Source organism: Phoca vitulina, unplaced genomic scaffold, assembly GCF_004348235.1.
Source record: "Phoca vitulina isolate PV1807 unplaced genomic scaffold, GSC_HSeal_1.0 scaffold4, whole genome shotgun sequence".
NCBI lineage: Eukaryota > Metazoa > Chordata > Mammalia > Carnivora > Phocidae > Phoca > Phoca vitulina.
The window spans coordinates 71,198,497-71,216,467 of NW_022589707.1; the positions used below are offsets into that span (position 1 = coordinate 71,198,497).

The 17,971-nt window shown below is 35.1% G+C and overlaps 1 protein-coding gene across 2 annotated transcripts in view; it reads left to right on the top strand.

Annotated features, from left to right (window-relative positions):
* SEMA3A (semaphorin 3A) overlaps positions 1 to 17,971 on the top strand; it is a 206,615-nt gene that overhangs the window by 147,501 nt on the left and 41,143 nt on the right. For both annotated transcript variants that reach the window (XM_032402269.1, XM_032402270.1), the window contains exons 7-10: positions 13,014 to 13,156; positions 14,754 to 14,868; positions 14,958 to 15,027; positions 16,800 to 16,944. In XM_032402269.1, coding sequence (XP_032258160.1) covers positions 13,014 to 13,156; positions 14,754 to 14,868; positions 14,958 to 15,027; positions 16,800 to 16,944 — 473 coding nt within the window. The remainder of the gene's footprint in view (positions 1 to 13,013; positions 13,157 to 14,753; positions 14,869 to 14,957; positions 15,028 to 16,799; positions 16,945 to 17,971) is intronic.

The window sequence follows — 17,971 nt, forward strand, 5'->3', positions numbered from 1 at the left end:
TGATGATTGATAAAATGTCAATGTAGAGGAAGAAGTCAAGACTAATCGCAGGCTTCTGTGTTGAGTGACTCCAATAAGGTAGCATTGAAGAAGATGAGATTCTAGGAGGAGCAAGTGTGGAAATGATGGAGATAGTTATTTTGAAGAACTAAATATTCAATGCTAGTAAAGTTCATCAAAAGTCAGCCAAAAATTGTTACACACAGAAGAATATCTATGAACTGGGGAGTCAAATTGATTAAGATAACCAAAACCAATTTTATGGCAAAGGGTAAGAGGCAGTAACCATTGAGTGGTATATTTTTGAGTATTTCTTTCTCTTTTTCATATTCTTTCATTTAACAGATAAAATAACATTTAATTATCTTATAATGGTTATACACAACTATATATTCTTTCTTAAACTTAATGTAATTAAAAACAACAATAATTTAACTGTTGCAAAGGTGATGAGTATACTTCATGGTATAAATTAATTTGTTGACACAGAATACAAGGAAAGACCTGTAAATATCACAGCACACCAAGTTTTGTGTGGCTATGAGTATAGCTATTCAAGTCCCAGCATTGAGAGTAAAACTTCCTTCTGAATCTTTTAAACCATATGTCTTTATCTAAGTCAGTATAGAGAATAATGTCACTGCTGCTCTTCTTAGTTTCTGACTCATTTTGATCTTTTTCATTATGGCTATCTGATGTGGAAAAAAAGCAGCTCTTGATTTGCTCTTTGTTTCTGCCCTGCAGCTTCCACTCCTGTTTTTTTTAAAAAAGGTACTTGTTCTTTGTTGCCTTCAATGATATGTTTTTTTTTCTGGTGAACAGCACATGGCTAAACAGTGAAGCTAAGGTAACCAACCATGGGATAACAAAAGGACAATACAATAGTGTGTTGTTCTACCTACATGTGTCTTAACTCTGTTAGGTCATTTGGTCTTTATAACATCTCCATATTCTTACCTTAGGATGAGAACTTGAGACACAGATAAGTCAAATAATTTGCCCACAGTCACACAGTAAGTAGCAGAACTGAGGTGAATACTGGACAGCCTCTTAACTGCTGTACAGTTTGACTGCCATCCTCCATGTGAAGGCAGATTACCAACTGTAAGATAGTTATATAAATAGAATAGTGTTCAGTTGAAATCAAGTTAGCAAGCGTCTTAAAGTGTAATATACTATCCTATGAGGGGATTTGAAGATGAATGACAAAATCCTGTCTAAAAAGAACTTAGTGAAGAAACATGGTGTATCACTGTGAGGAATAATCTAGAGGAGGTGGGAAGGTGTAACTACTCTAACTGAAATTTAAACAAAATATTATGGAAACCCACAAGACAAATTTCTACTTGAAGAACTTAAAGTATTTTTGGAAGGTATTGAAAAAGGTGTTGAAAAATTGGCATGATTCCTCATAGAGAATTCACATAAGTGAAATCATTTAAGAATGAAAGTTCTAGAAATCCAGAGTAGTGAGATAGAAAGGTACAGGGGAAAATGCAGTGGGGGCTGATCCTAGAATTATATATGGGGGATAGGTAGCAAAGACCTGAATGCCTTATTTTTCGAGAGAGAGAGAGAAAGGAGAGAGAGAGAGAGAATCCTAAGCAGGCTCCATCTCTGAGATCATGACCTGATCCAAAATCACCAGTAAGACACTTAGCTGACTAAGCCACCCAGGTGCCTCTATCTTGAATGCCTTTTAAAGGAGTCTAAATTTAATTGTTTAGCTAATGAACAACCATCAATAAAATGGAGCATATAAAGTGTCAATTGGGAAGAATGATTTGAAGCAGGAGGGTCTTTTAAAAAGACAGAGCAATACTTTAGGAGAGAGATGAGAGAGCTTAAATTAGGACAAAAGTAAGGGGAAAAAATACGGTCAAAAATGTATTAGGGATAGAATCGATTAGAAAAGCCAACCTAGTAGATAGAGGAGATGAAACTGAAAAGTTAAAAATGGAAAAACATTTTCTCTTTGACTGCAGGATTGAATAAGGGAAACTAAAAGGTAATTAACTTTGTTTGACATACAGAGGGCGAGGCACCTCGCTCCACAGTGATGTTTGTGATCACTGCATGGGTTTCTTCTTCTCGGTCCAGTATCCCAAAGTCTTTCCACGTCCTCTTCATTAATTTAGTTTCAGTTAAGAAAACTTGTGGAGTTTTTTTGGTTATGACCACTTAGTTTAAATAGCCTTATTTTGTGGTGGTAAAGAGCTGCAAGGTTTTCCACCAATTTTTTATTGATGTTAAATGCTGATCTCTTTATTAATAGTAAACAAAATAACCAAATAGTGTATATGCAGCTTAGAAACATATTGCAAAATACATAGGTGTAAATACTTGTGGTGACGTGATAAAGTAGGAAGAACTCAGCTCTTGTTCATGTCCTGGCCTTCCCAGTAACTAGTATGCACTTTGGGCATTTGCTGGGTCTTAACGTCAGTGTTTCTTTCTGGGACGGATGTGGATCAGAATAATGTATAAAAAGCATAAGGAAGGGCACAGTAAATGGTACTAATATCTTCCTTTACCATCCATGCTCATCTTCCATTCTAATCACCCCTTCTCTCTACCCTCATGTGACTCATCTTGAACCATTCTTTGGGTTAAACTACCCCAAGGGCTGTTCATAGTTTCCCAGCCAGCTAAGCATCAAAAGTTTTTCCAGGCCTGTTCCTTGGCAGCTAGAGGTTTTTCTATTCCACAGCCAAAAATGATATATCCATTCTGCTTAGGTTGTTAGCAAAGAATGTGAGATGACCTTAGGCTGCATTCTCTGCATTCCCAATGTGTGGAAGTTCCCATTCACAGTCTTTTCATTCTTTGGGGCTTTTTTTTTCCCCCTTTATGTTGCAGCAAAGCTGAAAGGGGAAGAAACCAGTCACTATGACTGCCACCCGGGTGAGTTGGCTGTCATCTGGTGATGATTTTTCCCTATCAACAATGCCCTGCTAGCTAGCTTGTAAGTATTTTGTAGCCTGAGGCTGTGACATTGGAACTATTTTTTTAAATTGTAAAAATACAGTTTTAAAATTTACATGATTTACAATTTGCCTTTGTTCTTTTCAGTGCTCTTTAATAGGCTTATAGCTTCTTTATCAGCTGGCTTCTGATTCAACTTGCTTTCATTAGCAATCTAAGTTTCTATTACCATTAACATTTAAACATGTATTTATAGAGGATATTTCACAAAGTTTTATAAATGGTGTTATAAAATAATAGCAGCTAGCAACTTTGAAAGCCTATGATACGCTGACATAGGTAAGTAGATAGGTAGGTAGAAAGAAATAGAACATTGATCAATCTATTGATAGATAGACAAACGTACAGATGTAGATGTAGATATATTCTCTAATGTAATTCTCCCAGCACCCCTCAGAGATAGGTGCTTTTTGACATATAAGGAAACTGAGGCTAGTTGACATTAATTTTTGGAAGTTAGATATCTAGTGGTTTTAAGAAGCCAGATTTCTACCCAGTTTTATTTGAGTCCTATCATAGAATAGTATTTTTTAATATTTTATTTATTTGAGAGTGTATGAGCATGTGCGTGCGTGCATGCGAGCCTGTGCATGAGCTGGGGGGAGGGGCAAAGGGAGAGAGAGAATCTCAAGCAGACTCGATGCTGAGCGCAGAGCCCCATGTGGGGCTTGATTTCATGACCCTGAGATCATGACCTGAGCTGAAATCAATAGTCCGTTGCTTAACAGACTAAGCCACCCAGGCGTCCCCAGATAGTTTTTATATATGCAGTGAAGGGAGAATTTGTTTCTTTTTATATTGGTAATTGAATGTATGTTTAGCAAGGATTTTCCTTCATGAATGGTCAGAATGTCAGTGGAGCTGCCTTTCAAGTATGAAGAAAATAAAAGTATGTATGTATATTTTGTAAACTATATCAATTTTTAAACCTTCCTTTTCCTCTCATAGATGATGTCACAGTTGATTCAGAGAGGAAGGGGAGTAATTTGGGTTGTTTTCCTGCAGTGGGTTTATGCTCCTATTCTGCTCTGAAACTTTCTATCATACTTAACAAGAGGCCTGACTATTTCATGGTGTGAAACTAGTCCTTGGGGCACCTGCATAAGAGAGTTTGTAACCATTTATTCCATCCTCCATCCATATGAACTATGTATAATTTATGTCCTAAAAAGCCAATATATGTTCTAACTTAGACACCCAAAAATCTCAGTTAATCATCCTGTTAATTCATTTTCAAAAAAAACATACATTTCTACAATTTTAGTTGTGTGTTCTTATTCTCTGGTGGCTTTTTGATGGGAAGGATAGGTCCAGCCAAAGGCTGGTCAAAATGTTTCTGTACCAGAGATTTAGATTGATCCTAATGCTGAGAGCAGCAAAATGTGTTCATTATTTAAATAAGCTCAAGCTGCCAAATGAATCATAAAGGCAGCCGGGCGTCCTGTGCCAAGGTGTCATTTTCATTAAGTGTGAGATTGCACCTGAAGGACAGTTTAATTTGCAGGTGCTAAAAATATTTCAACAGAGTGATACTGTTACAAGTGGCAGGTGGTGCCCAAACGTGAATTTTGCAAGAAATGCCATCTGTGGGATGAGGTGTGGAAGAATGTCAAGGGGGTGGTAAAGGAGATAAAGGGGGGAAAAAAAAGAGAGGTGTATTTACCTAGCATTTATTGCTATTATCATGACTAAAGATTCCGTGCTTCACATGATAGCATTGGCCCAAGATGATTACATATGATTATTTGTTCAGCTTCTATCGTGTGCTCAGGGCATTGCAGAAGTACCACAGTACCTGTAAAGACAGTTTCTTCCCCAAAGGCATACCACTTAAACTACCCAGATGAGAGAATCCTTTCTAACTCTATTTACCTTCCATAGTGTTTACATTGTAGTTTTGTGCTGGCAAGATTAATGCACTTTGATCCTGCTTAAATGGATTTTGCCACTTTCTTTTGATGTTCAGCTTTTAGTAGACATCCACATCGATTCCCTGCTTCATACTGTAAGAAATATTTTCAATTGTACAAGCTCAAAGATTTTGTTAAATCATTGTCTCTTGGGATTTTGTGAACTTTGCAGAGTAGAGAACATTGAAATGTGGAAAGCTGTCTAGGGACATTATAATTGTTTACATTATTAAAAGATCTGTATATGTGTGTCTGTTAGTTCAGTGGACTTGGCCACATTGAAATCAGGAACTTGTACCTAGGGACTAGAAATAGACATTCTCTACTTTAATGGGATACAGAACACAAACTTAAAAAGCAAAAGTAACTAGTGGGTTTGAGTTTTTCATTTCTGCCTGCCATTTGATGATAGTAACTAGAAGTAGAAAAGTTTCCTTTGTGAATACCATGAACTTTCTTTGGTTCTCAAGGAGAACTAATAAAGTAGGTCAGTATGAATGAATTTGGGTAAAAGTTTTCCATGGGGAGCTTTTGATGACAAGGCAAGTTATTGAATTGCTTGTAGCTTTTCAGGACAGTGGTAATCTATGACCTCCTACATATGCATTGTTTTTAGCTTCATAAAATGGAGAGACATATTTTCTGTTATTTTAACCTTTTTGGTAGAATCTAATTTTGAAAAATTGCAAACATCATTAATTTCTCTGTGCTAACACAAAAGGATGTGATCACAGAGAAGTTTCTCCCATGTTAAAAGAACATTCTGAAATTTCAGGAGAACATTTTGAAAACCTGCTATTGTGTAATAACTCTTAGAAATAATTACAATTTAAAGAAGCATGTCTGAGCATTTCTTTAACTGGGAACCTACACATTGTTGGGTTGGGGCTACGATGAGTTCTGTTCTTCCCAATAGCTTTAACAAACTGTCAAAAAGGAAGAAAATGTGACTCTTTCTTCTAAAACACACACACACACACTTACATAGTTTGGGAAATTCATTTATTAATCTATTCACTCATTTAGGAACCATGTTCTATTTCAGAAATTATGCTTAGCCTGGAAGAAATAATTAGGAAAAAATAGGGAGATCAGCTTACAAGAAGAGAGAGGAAAGAAAACAAGTGATTAAAGTAGAGTTTTCTGGATTCTAATTGAGGAATATGCACCAGGTGCCAGGGAATGGTTTGTGTGTTAAAAGGCGATAGTACAAGATGGTTTGGAAAAGGTGAGGCCAGAGGCAGGGAAAACAGAATGAATGTGACTGCCAGGAGAGAAGAGATAAGAGCCTACATTTGTGTAGTTGTAGTGAGACAGATTCAGAATGCTTAGGGAAATACTTTGTTATATATAGAAGCTGAAAGCAAGGGAGGGAGAGATACAGGACAAATGCCTGTCATAACAAATATGAAAAGGAAGATAATAGAAAAAGAATTAAATGTTATAAAAGAGATAAAAAGCAAACTTTCTTTCATGTTATGTGAACTAAATGCCTATGAAGATAGTAGATTGAGGGAGCACTGGGTGTTACACGCAAACAATGAATCATGGAACGCTACATCAAAAACTAATGATGTAATGTATGGTGATTAACATAACATAATAATAAAAAATAAATAAATAGAAAAAAAAGATAGTAGACTGGGTGTTTTCTTGAATGATAAGCAGAGTCACTAAGGTATGAAAGAAGGGAAATGGTGGTCAGTTCTGCTAGAAATATAAGTCAAAGTTAGTTTGTGGATACCACTGATTGCCCTTAGTTTCTTTTTCATATTAGAGACACTGCAAATAGTGTAATTGACAAAGATTTCCCATTTTCCTCTTATTCTAGAAAGCTTGGAGCCAAAACTATGGCCCATCTCAAATATGTGTGTTGATGAATGTAACATCTACTTTTAGAGTTGTTACTGGCTCATAGTAGCATTGGCCTTACTGTCCTTTCTGCTTGCCACATCTTAGTTTATGCTACTTTGTCATATCCCATGACACCTAAAATCTGTTCTGGAAATTATGTGGTATAAATGCATTAGTACTTTTTTTTTTCTGTAGCACTGTATGGATGGCTTAGAAGAAATAGATAATACATGTAGAAGACCAATTAGGTGATTCCAAAAATATAACTGTAAAGTAAAAAAACATGAATCGTACAAGCAACATTAAGACTATAAAACAGGGAAAGAAGTGACAGTAATAGCAGGAATAAGTTTGATAATAAATTGGGAGGGCAAAACAGAAGTCCTGCAGGAAATGGAAGCAATTTAAGATAAAATAATATTTTATATGTAGGTGTTGATGTTGACATTAGCCAAAATGGAAAGGTAGGAGCAGAAGCAGTTCTAAAAGAAAAGTGGCTAAGTTCCTTGCTAGTTGTGGTGAATTAAAATTGCAGTGAGGTACTTATATAGAAAATTTGAGCCAGAAGTTTAAAATGCAGACTTGGATCTGGAGGAAAATAAAGGCTGATACAGTTTGAAGATACCTGAAGCTCTAAAAGTAAATCAATTCCCAAAGAAAAAATTCTAAAAATATAACAAAATTAAGAATGTTGAAATAGTGGAAGAAACACTAGGAGATGACTTCATTTATAGGAGTGGGGGGAAAAGGAAGGGTGCCCAAAAAGACAGGAATTTAGGAAGCATCTGTATTTGGGGATTTAGGAAAAAGGTAAGGGAAGTCATAAAGGAGATAGTAAAGGCTAGATAATGAACAATTAGGGTTCAAAGTCATAGAAACCACATACCAGAGAAACAATGAAAACTTTAGGAAGAGCATGAAGATTCTGTTGTGCCAATGGCTGAAGACAACCAAAAGAGGATGAGCGTCCAATTCTGTTTGTTGATTTGATGGTTTCTGTTGATTATCAGTAGAACACTCTCAGTAGTGAAATGCCAAAAGCCAGATAGTGAAGAGTTGAGAAGTGATTGGTAAAGAGGGCAGGGAGTATGAGCACTCTCTCAAGTCCTAGGGTTTGGTGGGTGCAAGAAAAACAATAGATGCTACAGCATAGAGTGTCAATGGAAGTTTTTTGTTTTCGTTTGTTAGGGTAAAAAAATTTTAAAAATAAATATTTGACACAGAACCACTAAAAAGGGAAAGACTGAGAATCCAAAGAAGAATCGACTTTTTCCCTTCATTTTGCAACTCCCCACTGCTAGATTTCTTCCTGTTTTCATCACTTTTCTCTTTGCATTAGATTCTGTCTTCTTTTCTCTTTGTACTCTATAGCCTACTGTCAATTTAAAATAACTTCAACTCCAGTCCCCATTTCTTTCCTAAACTTTTGTATTCCTTGGCCTGTGGGACAAATTCACAAGCATCTCACTTTAAAAGATGCATGAAACTGAGCTCATCTTCCTTCCCCACTCTCATATCTATCCTTTCTCAGGTGTTCCTATCACAGTAAGTGATTCCTATCCAACCAACTTTTAAATCAGACATTTCTTTAATATTTCCATGATTTTTCTCACTACTCCCTACATTCAACATCTCCTCAATGAACGCAATCCATCAATTCTGCTTTCACATAATCCTTGCATACAGCACCTTCTCTGTCATACTGGTCCAAATCACCATCACTTCTCACCAGCCTCCAGAGTGATCTTCATGCCTTCTTTCTTGCCTCGCTGTATTTTTTTTTTCTATAGCAGTCACAGTGATCTTAAAATAGGAATCTGATAATGTTACTACTAAGCTTAAAATACTTCAGTGGTTTCCCTCATAGCCATTAGGACAATATGCTCCTGAACAACACTTCCTTCTTATTCTGGCCTCTGCTTAACTTTCTGTCATCATCTTTGACCACCTGTCTCTTCATTGACTACTCTCTGTGTGCACAACATTGTGGTTTCTCCGACCTTGCAACGTGTTCCTTCTACCTGGGACATTCTTGGTTATTCTTCAGGTCTTGGGTTACAGGTCATATCTTCTGAGAAGAACTTTTCCTAATTCCTTTAAGGCAACATAAATTTTCGTTTCTATTTCCAAGTGCATTTTTTTCAAACTCTTACTTTTGTTCTTTTTGTGCATTTTAATAATCACTTTAATTGTTGGTATTCCCTTACAGACAGAAAACATTTCGTCATAATATCACCTAATGTACCACAATCCAGAGCATAGAGTAAGCATCCAGGAAAGATTTGATGAATGAAAATATAGATGGTGCGTGATTGCATGAAGAATAGAGATTGTTCCTGGAGCAGTATTCTGTGCTGCAATTCTATTGGATTGAAAGCAAATAGAGAGAGGCTTTAGACTTAGAAATGAGGAGAGATCATTTTTCCACGGAAAGAAAGAAAAGAAAAATTGGGGATCGGGGTGAAGAAAGGAAAAAGAGAGAGTTCTCATTAAATGGTTTTGGTTCTATCTGTAGAGCAAGTAAGTCCATCCTTGGAGAGGAAAGAGAGAGATGGTGCATTAGTTGATTTGAAGACAATCAGAATGATTTTAAAGAGTTGCTTTATAGTAAGCCACTAAAAGTAAATAAAATAATTCCTTAGCAACACTAGGATTCTTGTTTAGGATAAATAGCCTGAGTTAATAAATAGCACATCCATTTACTATGATTATATGATTTTCATCATCCTTGCTTAGATATAGGAACACAGGGGGAAAAGTTCTGGGGTTTTGTAAGGCAGGTACAGTAGAGGTTCAGGAGGCCAAGAGGTTTGAGGATAACAGAGAAGGCAATTAGAATGATTGATTAGAAGTTTTGGATTGGATAAGAATTCACCAGGGAGGAGAGGAATAGACCGAGAGATTAGGAGGAAGGGTAAGAGGACAAAATGTACTAAGGAAGGGGAAGGTGAAATTTGAGGGATTGAAGAGGTAGAAAATGTATAGTGAGAAGAATTTTTGACCCTAGAGAAGATTTTCTAAATTTGAAATAGTAGAATGAATCCTTTTTTTGAAAGAGATTAACTAGAGACCTATTTTATTTTGAAATAGGAATGAATGTTTTTCCAAGTAGAGAACAAATCCTAAAGTTCTTAAGACAAATTTCGTTAGATTAACATTGCTTTTCTTTGATATTCTTTTTTTATTATAATAAATTTATCTTTTTTTCTATGTATAATTTATGTTTTGGCTGTTTCTGAAGCTTTGTCAGACTTAAGTCACCTATGAAGTCCTCCATGCCTATAGTATCAGATACTGAGGAGAGACTATGATCGCAGGCCCTTTCAACAATGAATGTGCTTGATAACGCGATTGAATTATTTCCCACTAGAGTCCACACTTGTGAAATGATAATTTTCTTCACATATTTTAGAGAGGGAAACATGATGTTTGATAATTCTGTCGTGCCCAGACACCAGGCTAAGAGAGTATCTGTACATGTCAAATATTGTTTGCTTTCTTGTCATTTTTGTGCTTCTAATATGACTTTTGCTAGATTATAACTTTCTGAGAACAAGGAATATATATTATTCATTTTCTTTTCTACAGTGTCTTATGTGTATTTGTGAGCAAATAAAATAGCTGGATTTAATTACTTGAAAGTCTTTTAAGTTATGCAAGTATTAGGTGAACAGCTACACTAATTTGGGAGGTAATATTAGACGAACTTCTCCTTCATTGCTCTAGTATTAAGGAGGAAGAATGTGTGATTTTTTATTCTAATTCTATAGCTGAAGTATAATGAGATCTCCAAATTTAGCATGGGATCAAGCCTTCCTTTCACTATTATAATAATGACATAATATAATACATTTGTTAACATTTTACAAAGTTGTTTCACATGCATTATTTAAGTTTAAAATACTTGTTTTGATCTGAACTATTTATGACAGACAAAATGAATAGAATCCAATTTGAAATAACTCAATTTGAAATACACCCAGTGGGAAAATTAGTCATCTCAGATCTGACAGGTAAAAGCCTTGCCAAAAGGTCACAAAAGTTGCAAGTGATTGAACTGAATTCTTTGGCGTGTAGTGGTTTGTGTTATCTATGGGCGCACACACACACACACACACACAACACTGCGTTTCTAGGAGCCTGATTTCATCAGCAGGGTATGAATTCTTTTATTTGTAACATACCAGTTTCTACCATGTCACATTATTCTGCTCATCATTCCTCGTAAGACACAAGCACATATATGCAAACATATTTATGTATATGAACAAGTAGAAATTTATGAAGAAAAACAAGCTTTGCAACAGTTATTCAGATTAAAGTAGTGTATTATTTAATGTATCTTATAAAAGTTCTGGTGCTGAGTCCAGCTTTTAAGTTATTTCCCCACTCTATGCCACTGGCACACTGAACTTTAAATATGAATAGGTAATAAATCGTGGGCTTTACATTACTTACAGAGTCTGTATAATTTGCCCGAGTAGGATAGTGGAGTGCAGCCCGAAGGGCATGGTCCCAGAACAAATGTTAAAAGAAAGTTACAAGCATAGAACACATGATAACGATGATTATACACAGGTGTAAAGATTAGGACTAAATAACATGGATAAAGCTAGTTTCAGGGTTCTGACCCCTTCCCTGGTATCTCAGGTATGGAACTGACCTATGTGTGCATATTTCATTCCTAACTTAATAACATAATACACCATGGGAGTAAAGGTAGATTATTGTAAGAATTTAAATACCTGCAATGTCCTAAGTGCTTTCAGCGAGATGAACTCAGCTTCTTAGTATATTACATCTTAAAGCCAATGAAGCTGTCACATACTTTTATATGTTTGTATGAATCACAACCACATCAACCCAGGTATTTACAAAGTTTTGTTTTTTAAATGAGGCTCTGAACATTGCTAATATACCTTCTGCATAATCTAGCCAGTCTTGTGAGTTTTTTTTTTTTTCTTTCTTTTTTCTCTCTTTCCGTCCTTGCACAGATACTCTCTGAATGACCACTGTGTTTTGACCTTTAGGATCATAACAACAAACAAAACGTGCCAAGTCCTTGTTCTCTTGGAATTTATATTCCATTGGGGTGGGGAGAGAGACAGACAATAAACAAGATTAGAGAGAAAGAATGATCAAGAAATCACAGGTGTTTAATAAAGTTAGGAAGCAAAATAATGCATGAAAATTAATAACCAAAAGTAAGGATTTCAGTGCTTTAAATAGGGTAGTTAATAAAGATCTGTCTGAAAATGCAATATTTAAACAAAGACATGAGTAAAAGTAGGAATCCAATTATTATATGAGGGCAGAGAATTACACAGGGAGGAAAATCTGAGGCAGGACTGAAAGTACTTGACTTGTTTGAAAACCAGGAAGGAAGTGGTATGGCTGGCTAGGAGTAAGTTAGGTAAGGAAGGGTAGGTAGAAAAAAAAGGCTTATGAGGTAGCAGGGACTAGATCATAAATGGGGTCTGGTCACAGGAAAGATTTTCTATTTTCTGTTTATTGTGGGTGATTTGGAAAGATGTAGGAGGGTTTAGAGAGGGAAGTGACATATTGGGGGTTCACTTCTGACTGTTGTGCAAAGTAATAGAGCAGGATTGGTGAGGTAGAAACAAGGAGACTGCTAGGAGTCTGGGAAAGACTGGTCATAGAAAAGGTGAAGGATGTGCCTATGGATAGAATGTGGGTTGTGAGAGACGGGAAGGACAGAAGGGTGGCTCCAGATTACCAAGGTGGCTTGAGTACCTAGTAAATAATGTTGCCATTTACTGAAATGGAGAGGACTTGGTTTTTGTTATTGTTTTATGTGGATCTCTCTTCCCTCCCATCCAATCTTTGCTGGAAACTAGAACAGACCAATTTGTACTTTGATTTAAACTATTTTATGCTTAGAAGGAAGAATGGCAATGATGATGGCAATAAGCAATATTTGATAGCACTTTCAGTTTGCACAATATTTTAATATCCAGTCATGCATTTTCACTGTGTTGTCTCACTGAGGATTTCCGCACCTACTCCTAACTTTCCAAAAAAGAATTAAATATATATATATATTTTTTTGCAACATAAGGTGATTTGTAACATACTTTAAAATACATAAAGAACAGTTCACATGTACGGAAAACTGTGAACTAAGGAAAGATTAGTTCTTGAAATATGTCAAAAGGAAGTGAAGAGAAAGTGAAAATGGACTGTAATGAATGGAATTATTTATCTAACTGTGAATTAATATATATGCTGTAATTTGTCTCTCAGATCCAAGGTTCATTAGTGCCCACCTCATCCCAGAAAGTGACAACCCTGAAGATGACAAAGTATATTTTTTCTTCCGTGAAAATGCGATAGATGGAGAACACACTGGAAAAGCCACCCATGCTAGAATAGGTCAGATATGCAAGGTGAGGTAAAGAAAAGAACAGTTGAGGAGGATTTCAATGTCCAATCATGGTTTTATTTCTTTTTTTTTTTTCCACCTGTGTGCAAGTACAATGAAAAATGTGGCTCGAAATCTTGACTGATCACTATCAGTATTTAAATGGTAAAGAATGATTGTAAACATAGTTGCTCGTGAGTGACTCTTCACGGGCAAACATGTAGGTAGAGGCTGTGACACATTATTTCATATTTACATTAAACGAGCTTTGAAATTTTGAAGAAATACAATTTTTTTTCATGTTACGTAGGCGAACATACTTTTTTGTATTCTCAGATGTAGCATAGTTTCCTACAATGTTTAACCTTTGAATGGACATTTGTTGTTGAATAGCTAAAGCATTAATGTAAGAGAGAAAAGCATTAAAGCTTGATTTTATAAATTGATTATAGCATCCTATATACATAGATACAGACACACAGATAAAATTGTGAAGTTCTGAACTTTCAGGTAATTCATTTACTGTGTGACCCTAAATTGGATATGATATAAATTATAATGTTAGATATATAGAATAAAAATTGCTCAATAAATGTTTATGGATTAATTAGTATCAGTGTGAAGATTTGATAACAGTCCCATTCTTTCCTGCTACACTGTACAGTGCAGGATAAATACACAGTATGAAAAAAGCCAACTGCTATTATATTCAAGCACCTTTCATCTCAAGAAAATCACAAAGCCAGAACTGATAATTGCCTAAAGTGGAATTTTCTTTTTTCAAGAAAATAGGAAATTTTTGAAAATCTCTATTGGGGGGGTTGGTTAGCATCTTTCCTTCCATAGTCATGATCTAATTATTCATCTCTAGTATATTAAGTTACTGGAAAATTAAAAGTTTTAGTCATCTGGGAACATATAAAAATATGTGAAATATATGAGGATCTGTTCTCCAAAAAAATATAAATTATATTTAAAAGCACTATTTACGGGAGTTAAAAAATACTTTATAGTATATAGAATTATATAAACAAAATATAAATCATTATTATGTTTTTGAAGGAATACTCATCTTCCTTCAAGCATATGCACATAAATATTATTTTTAAAGACTTTAAGTTACCAGTAAATACATACTATCATAATAGAATTTATTGCTACATTAAGTAAAAATTTTGTTTCATTATCAGTGAGGAGGTAAATGAATTTCCTATATTAAGGTTTATGCAAATACTTTTTTAGTGTGCTGTTTGTAAAGTCAAAATTTTTTCAGTTGTTTAACTTATAAAATTTTCGGTGCTGATATGCTTTTGTTTGGGATCTATTTTCAGTGTGGGTTATAAGGTATGCATTTATTCTTCTAGTCAGTAAATACTCATTAAGTGTATTATGGGCCAGTATGTTCATTGTATGTTGTAAGTCATTCCTTGCATAAAGTTTGAGTGAATAGCTTTGACCAACAACGTAATAAGAAAACATAGTTACTTGGATCTATAATAGAATTACTTTTATTTTGAGAAATGAAGAAATTGTATATCTGTCTCAAGATAGGAAGATAAGAAAAATATTTGAAATTTTCATTCATATGCACATTTCCTAAAACCAGTGTTCTCTCCTTTCAGAATGATTTCGGAGGCCACAGAAGTCTGGTGAATAAGTGGACAACATTCCTCAAAGCCCGTCTGATTTGCTCAGTGCCGGGTCCAAATGGCATTGACACTCATTTTGATGAATTGCGTAAGTTGCTGATGTTGTACAGAGAGTGTCTGTTCAGACTTTGTCATAACCACCAAAATGCAACTTTTCCTAATTTTGTTTTCAAACAGAGGATGTATTCCTAATGAATTCTAAAGATCCTAAGAATCCAATTGTATATGGAGTGTTTACAACTTCCAGGTAAAGAATATTTTACTGTCTTATTAACATAGAAACTTCATGTCCTTTAGGTGCTTTGCAAGTATTCATAATTTTTGAAAATATATTTTTGAAAGAACAGTGTTGGCTTAACCTCTGAGCAGTTGTAGATTCTTGGATGGTTAAAATAAGTTATGACTTAAATAGTTTAAAAAAATAAATTTTAGCAGAGTATCATCACTGTAAATAGGATGAAAAATGTGTCATGTCCTATGTATAGTTTTGACTTTAGCATCTGAGTGAAATGTAGATTATTCTGAAAAGCAGAAATCTGAGTTTTGATCAGAGTTAGTAGTGCTATAAACTGCAGGTGAAACACTTCTTCCTCTCCTCTCCTTTCTCTTCCTCCTCCTCCCCTCCTTCTCTCCCCCTTCCCTTTCTCCTCACCCTCCTCCTTTCTCCATTACCCATATTCCCAAGGCTCTTGCTGTCAATCAAGTAGCAATTATCTCCTGACTATCACATTTAGTATGAAATTTATATTACCTGGAGTTGTTAAAATTAAACAGACATTAATCCATTTCTTCTGCTTCCTCATTACTTAGTACAGTGGTTCTCAGACATCCATCTGAGCATCCATTAGAGTTGCCCAGGGAGCATGCTAGGCCCCGCCCCCAGAGTTTCTGAATCAGTAGGAATAGGATGGGGCCTAACTATTTGCTATTCCATTATGAAAATATCGTTATTAAATTCTATAAATATTTACTGAAATTTACTATGTGTCAGGTACCATGCAATATGTAATTGATGTTACAGAAAAGCAACCAGGCATCTTTCTTCCCTCATGCAGCTTATACTCTACCAGACATTGTCTATGTGGAACAGTTTCCACTCATAAACTCTTGTAAACACATGTTTTTCATTCAGTATGATTTATATGTAATTTTCTGTGGTGAAAGATTGGTTAAAAGATAAGCATTCCGTATTGTAAGTGTGCACAACTGTTTTATATCTTTGTATAAGTACATCTCTCAAGCTGTATTTATATAAGTACAGTAAAATGGAAAATTGTGGCAGCTCATGGCAAACTTCCAGTTTGTTTCAGGTACCTGATTTTTGTCAAGTAAAATGATGGGGATAATTGCTATAATGCTCTACTTTGAGTAGGATGTAACAGCTACTAACTTAAAACAGTTTTCTGAGTTAGGAAGAGATTGTTTTAAATGCCTTCACACAAATCAGACTCTGTTACTGGCTGTAATGCTTTTGGTGGTTTGGGAGTTAATATAATGTGACACATCATTTGACATTAACTGTTCATTTTCTGTACCAGTTTCAGCTTATAAAACGCTTCTTAAACATTCTTGCCTGCTTAAGTTCTCTGGTTTCAGTAATCATGCTTGAGGCTTAACATATTACAAAGTTTATATTTTTAATTCTATATGATATCAAAATTAAATATTACTTTTTAGAAGATCGTGTATATGTGTTTTCCCACCAAAGTTTATGTATATGAATGTGTATCTTCATATCGTATATTGTCTATACATGATATAAATATATGTGCTATGAGTACTAATGATGGTTTCTTCTATGCCTTCTATTTTTGAGCCATCATAATTTGTTCTCGTGTATTATTAAAAGATATACACATGACTGAAAAAGATCCCAAATATTACTTGAGATTGAACTTATGTTTAAGTTTTGATAATTGATATCTGATATTTAAGAACTTAAAACAACTTAAAAACAGTTGTCTTACCACTGTATAAGGATGAAAATCTGTTTTTTCTTTTTCTGTCTCCCTTTTTTAGTAACATCTTCAAGGGGTCAGCTGTGTGTATGTATAGCATGAGTGATGTGAGAAGGGTGTTCCTTGGTCCATATGCTCACAGGGATGGTCCCAATTATCAGTGGGTGCCTTATCAAGGAAGAGTCCCCTACCCACGACCAGGAACTGTAAGTCGCCTAGGTGTTTAAAGTTTTATTTATTTATTTATTTATTTATTTATTTTTATCTCTATACCCAGTGTGGGGCTTGAACTCACAACCCCGAGATTAGAGTTGCATGCTCCTCCGAATGAGCCAGCCAGGTGACCCCTGCCTTTTTTTAAAACTTGTTTTTTATTTATTTATGTCCTAGGTGTTTAAAATACCAAAGGAATAAATTTCTGCTGAAGGTTAAAAAAAGCAGCTACAAACAGGTATTAACATAGATAATGTAAAACAAAGGTGCCAAGACTATAAACCATGGCAAAGCAAGGATTTTTAATGATACTGTGGAATTCTACATTTAAAAACATGTTTTTTATAGACATCAGTGGTGAAGTTCAGTGCTTACCAGTTATTAATAACCATAATTTTTGAGAAGTAAAAACTGAATGGGTAGCCTTATTTATTTTCTTTTCTGAAAATGGCCTTCATGGAGAGTTGAAACAGTTAGGATAATTGGAACTTGTTCTTCCTAGTTATAATGAAGGCTTCAAGGATTGCCCATTAAATAGGAGGAAGAAAAGTTTTAAATCAATATTATTTTCCCATGGGAATGGGACACATCTCTCAAGTAGGTAAAGAAGATATGCGAGAAAATCTCAGAGAGAGAGCAGGGCCTATGTATTTTAACAGACACTGTCTACTCTTGCTGACCTCTCTTTTTTCCCTCCAGCAACCCTGGGGCACATTCAGGCTTTAAAAAAAAAAAAGAGAACACAAAATAAAACCAGCTTTGAATCTGCAATTTAAAGTAGGGAGAAAAAAAGAAAAAACAAAAACAAAGACTTCAATATGGCAAAATATGAGTGAAGTTATCAATGATGGCAGAGGCCATAGTATACCTGGACTGAACATCTGCTTAAGTGCAACATTTCTAATCCTAAGAATCTCCAAGGAAATAACTTCATGTGATGAAAAAATCTGTATTTGAACTTCAGCCATTACTTTAATTTTACTTCAGTTTTTTGTTCCATTAAATTCAAGTAATTTATGT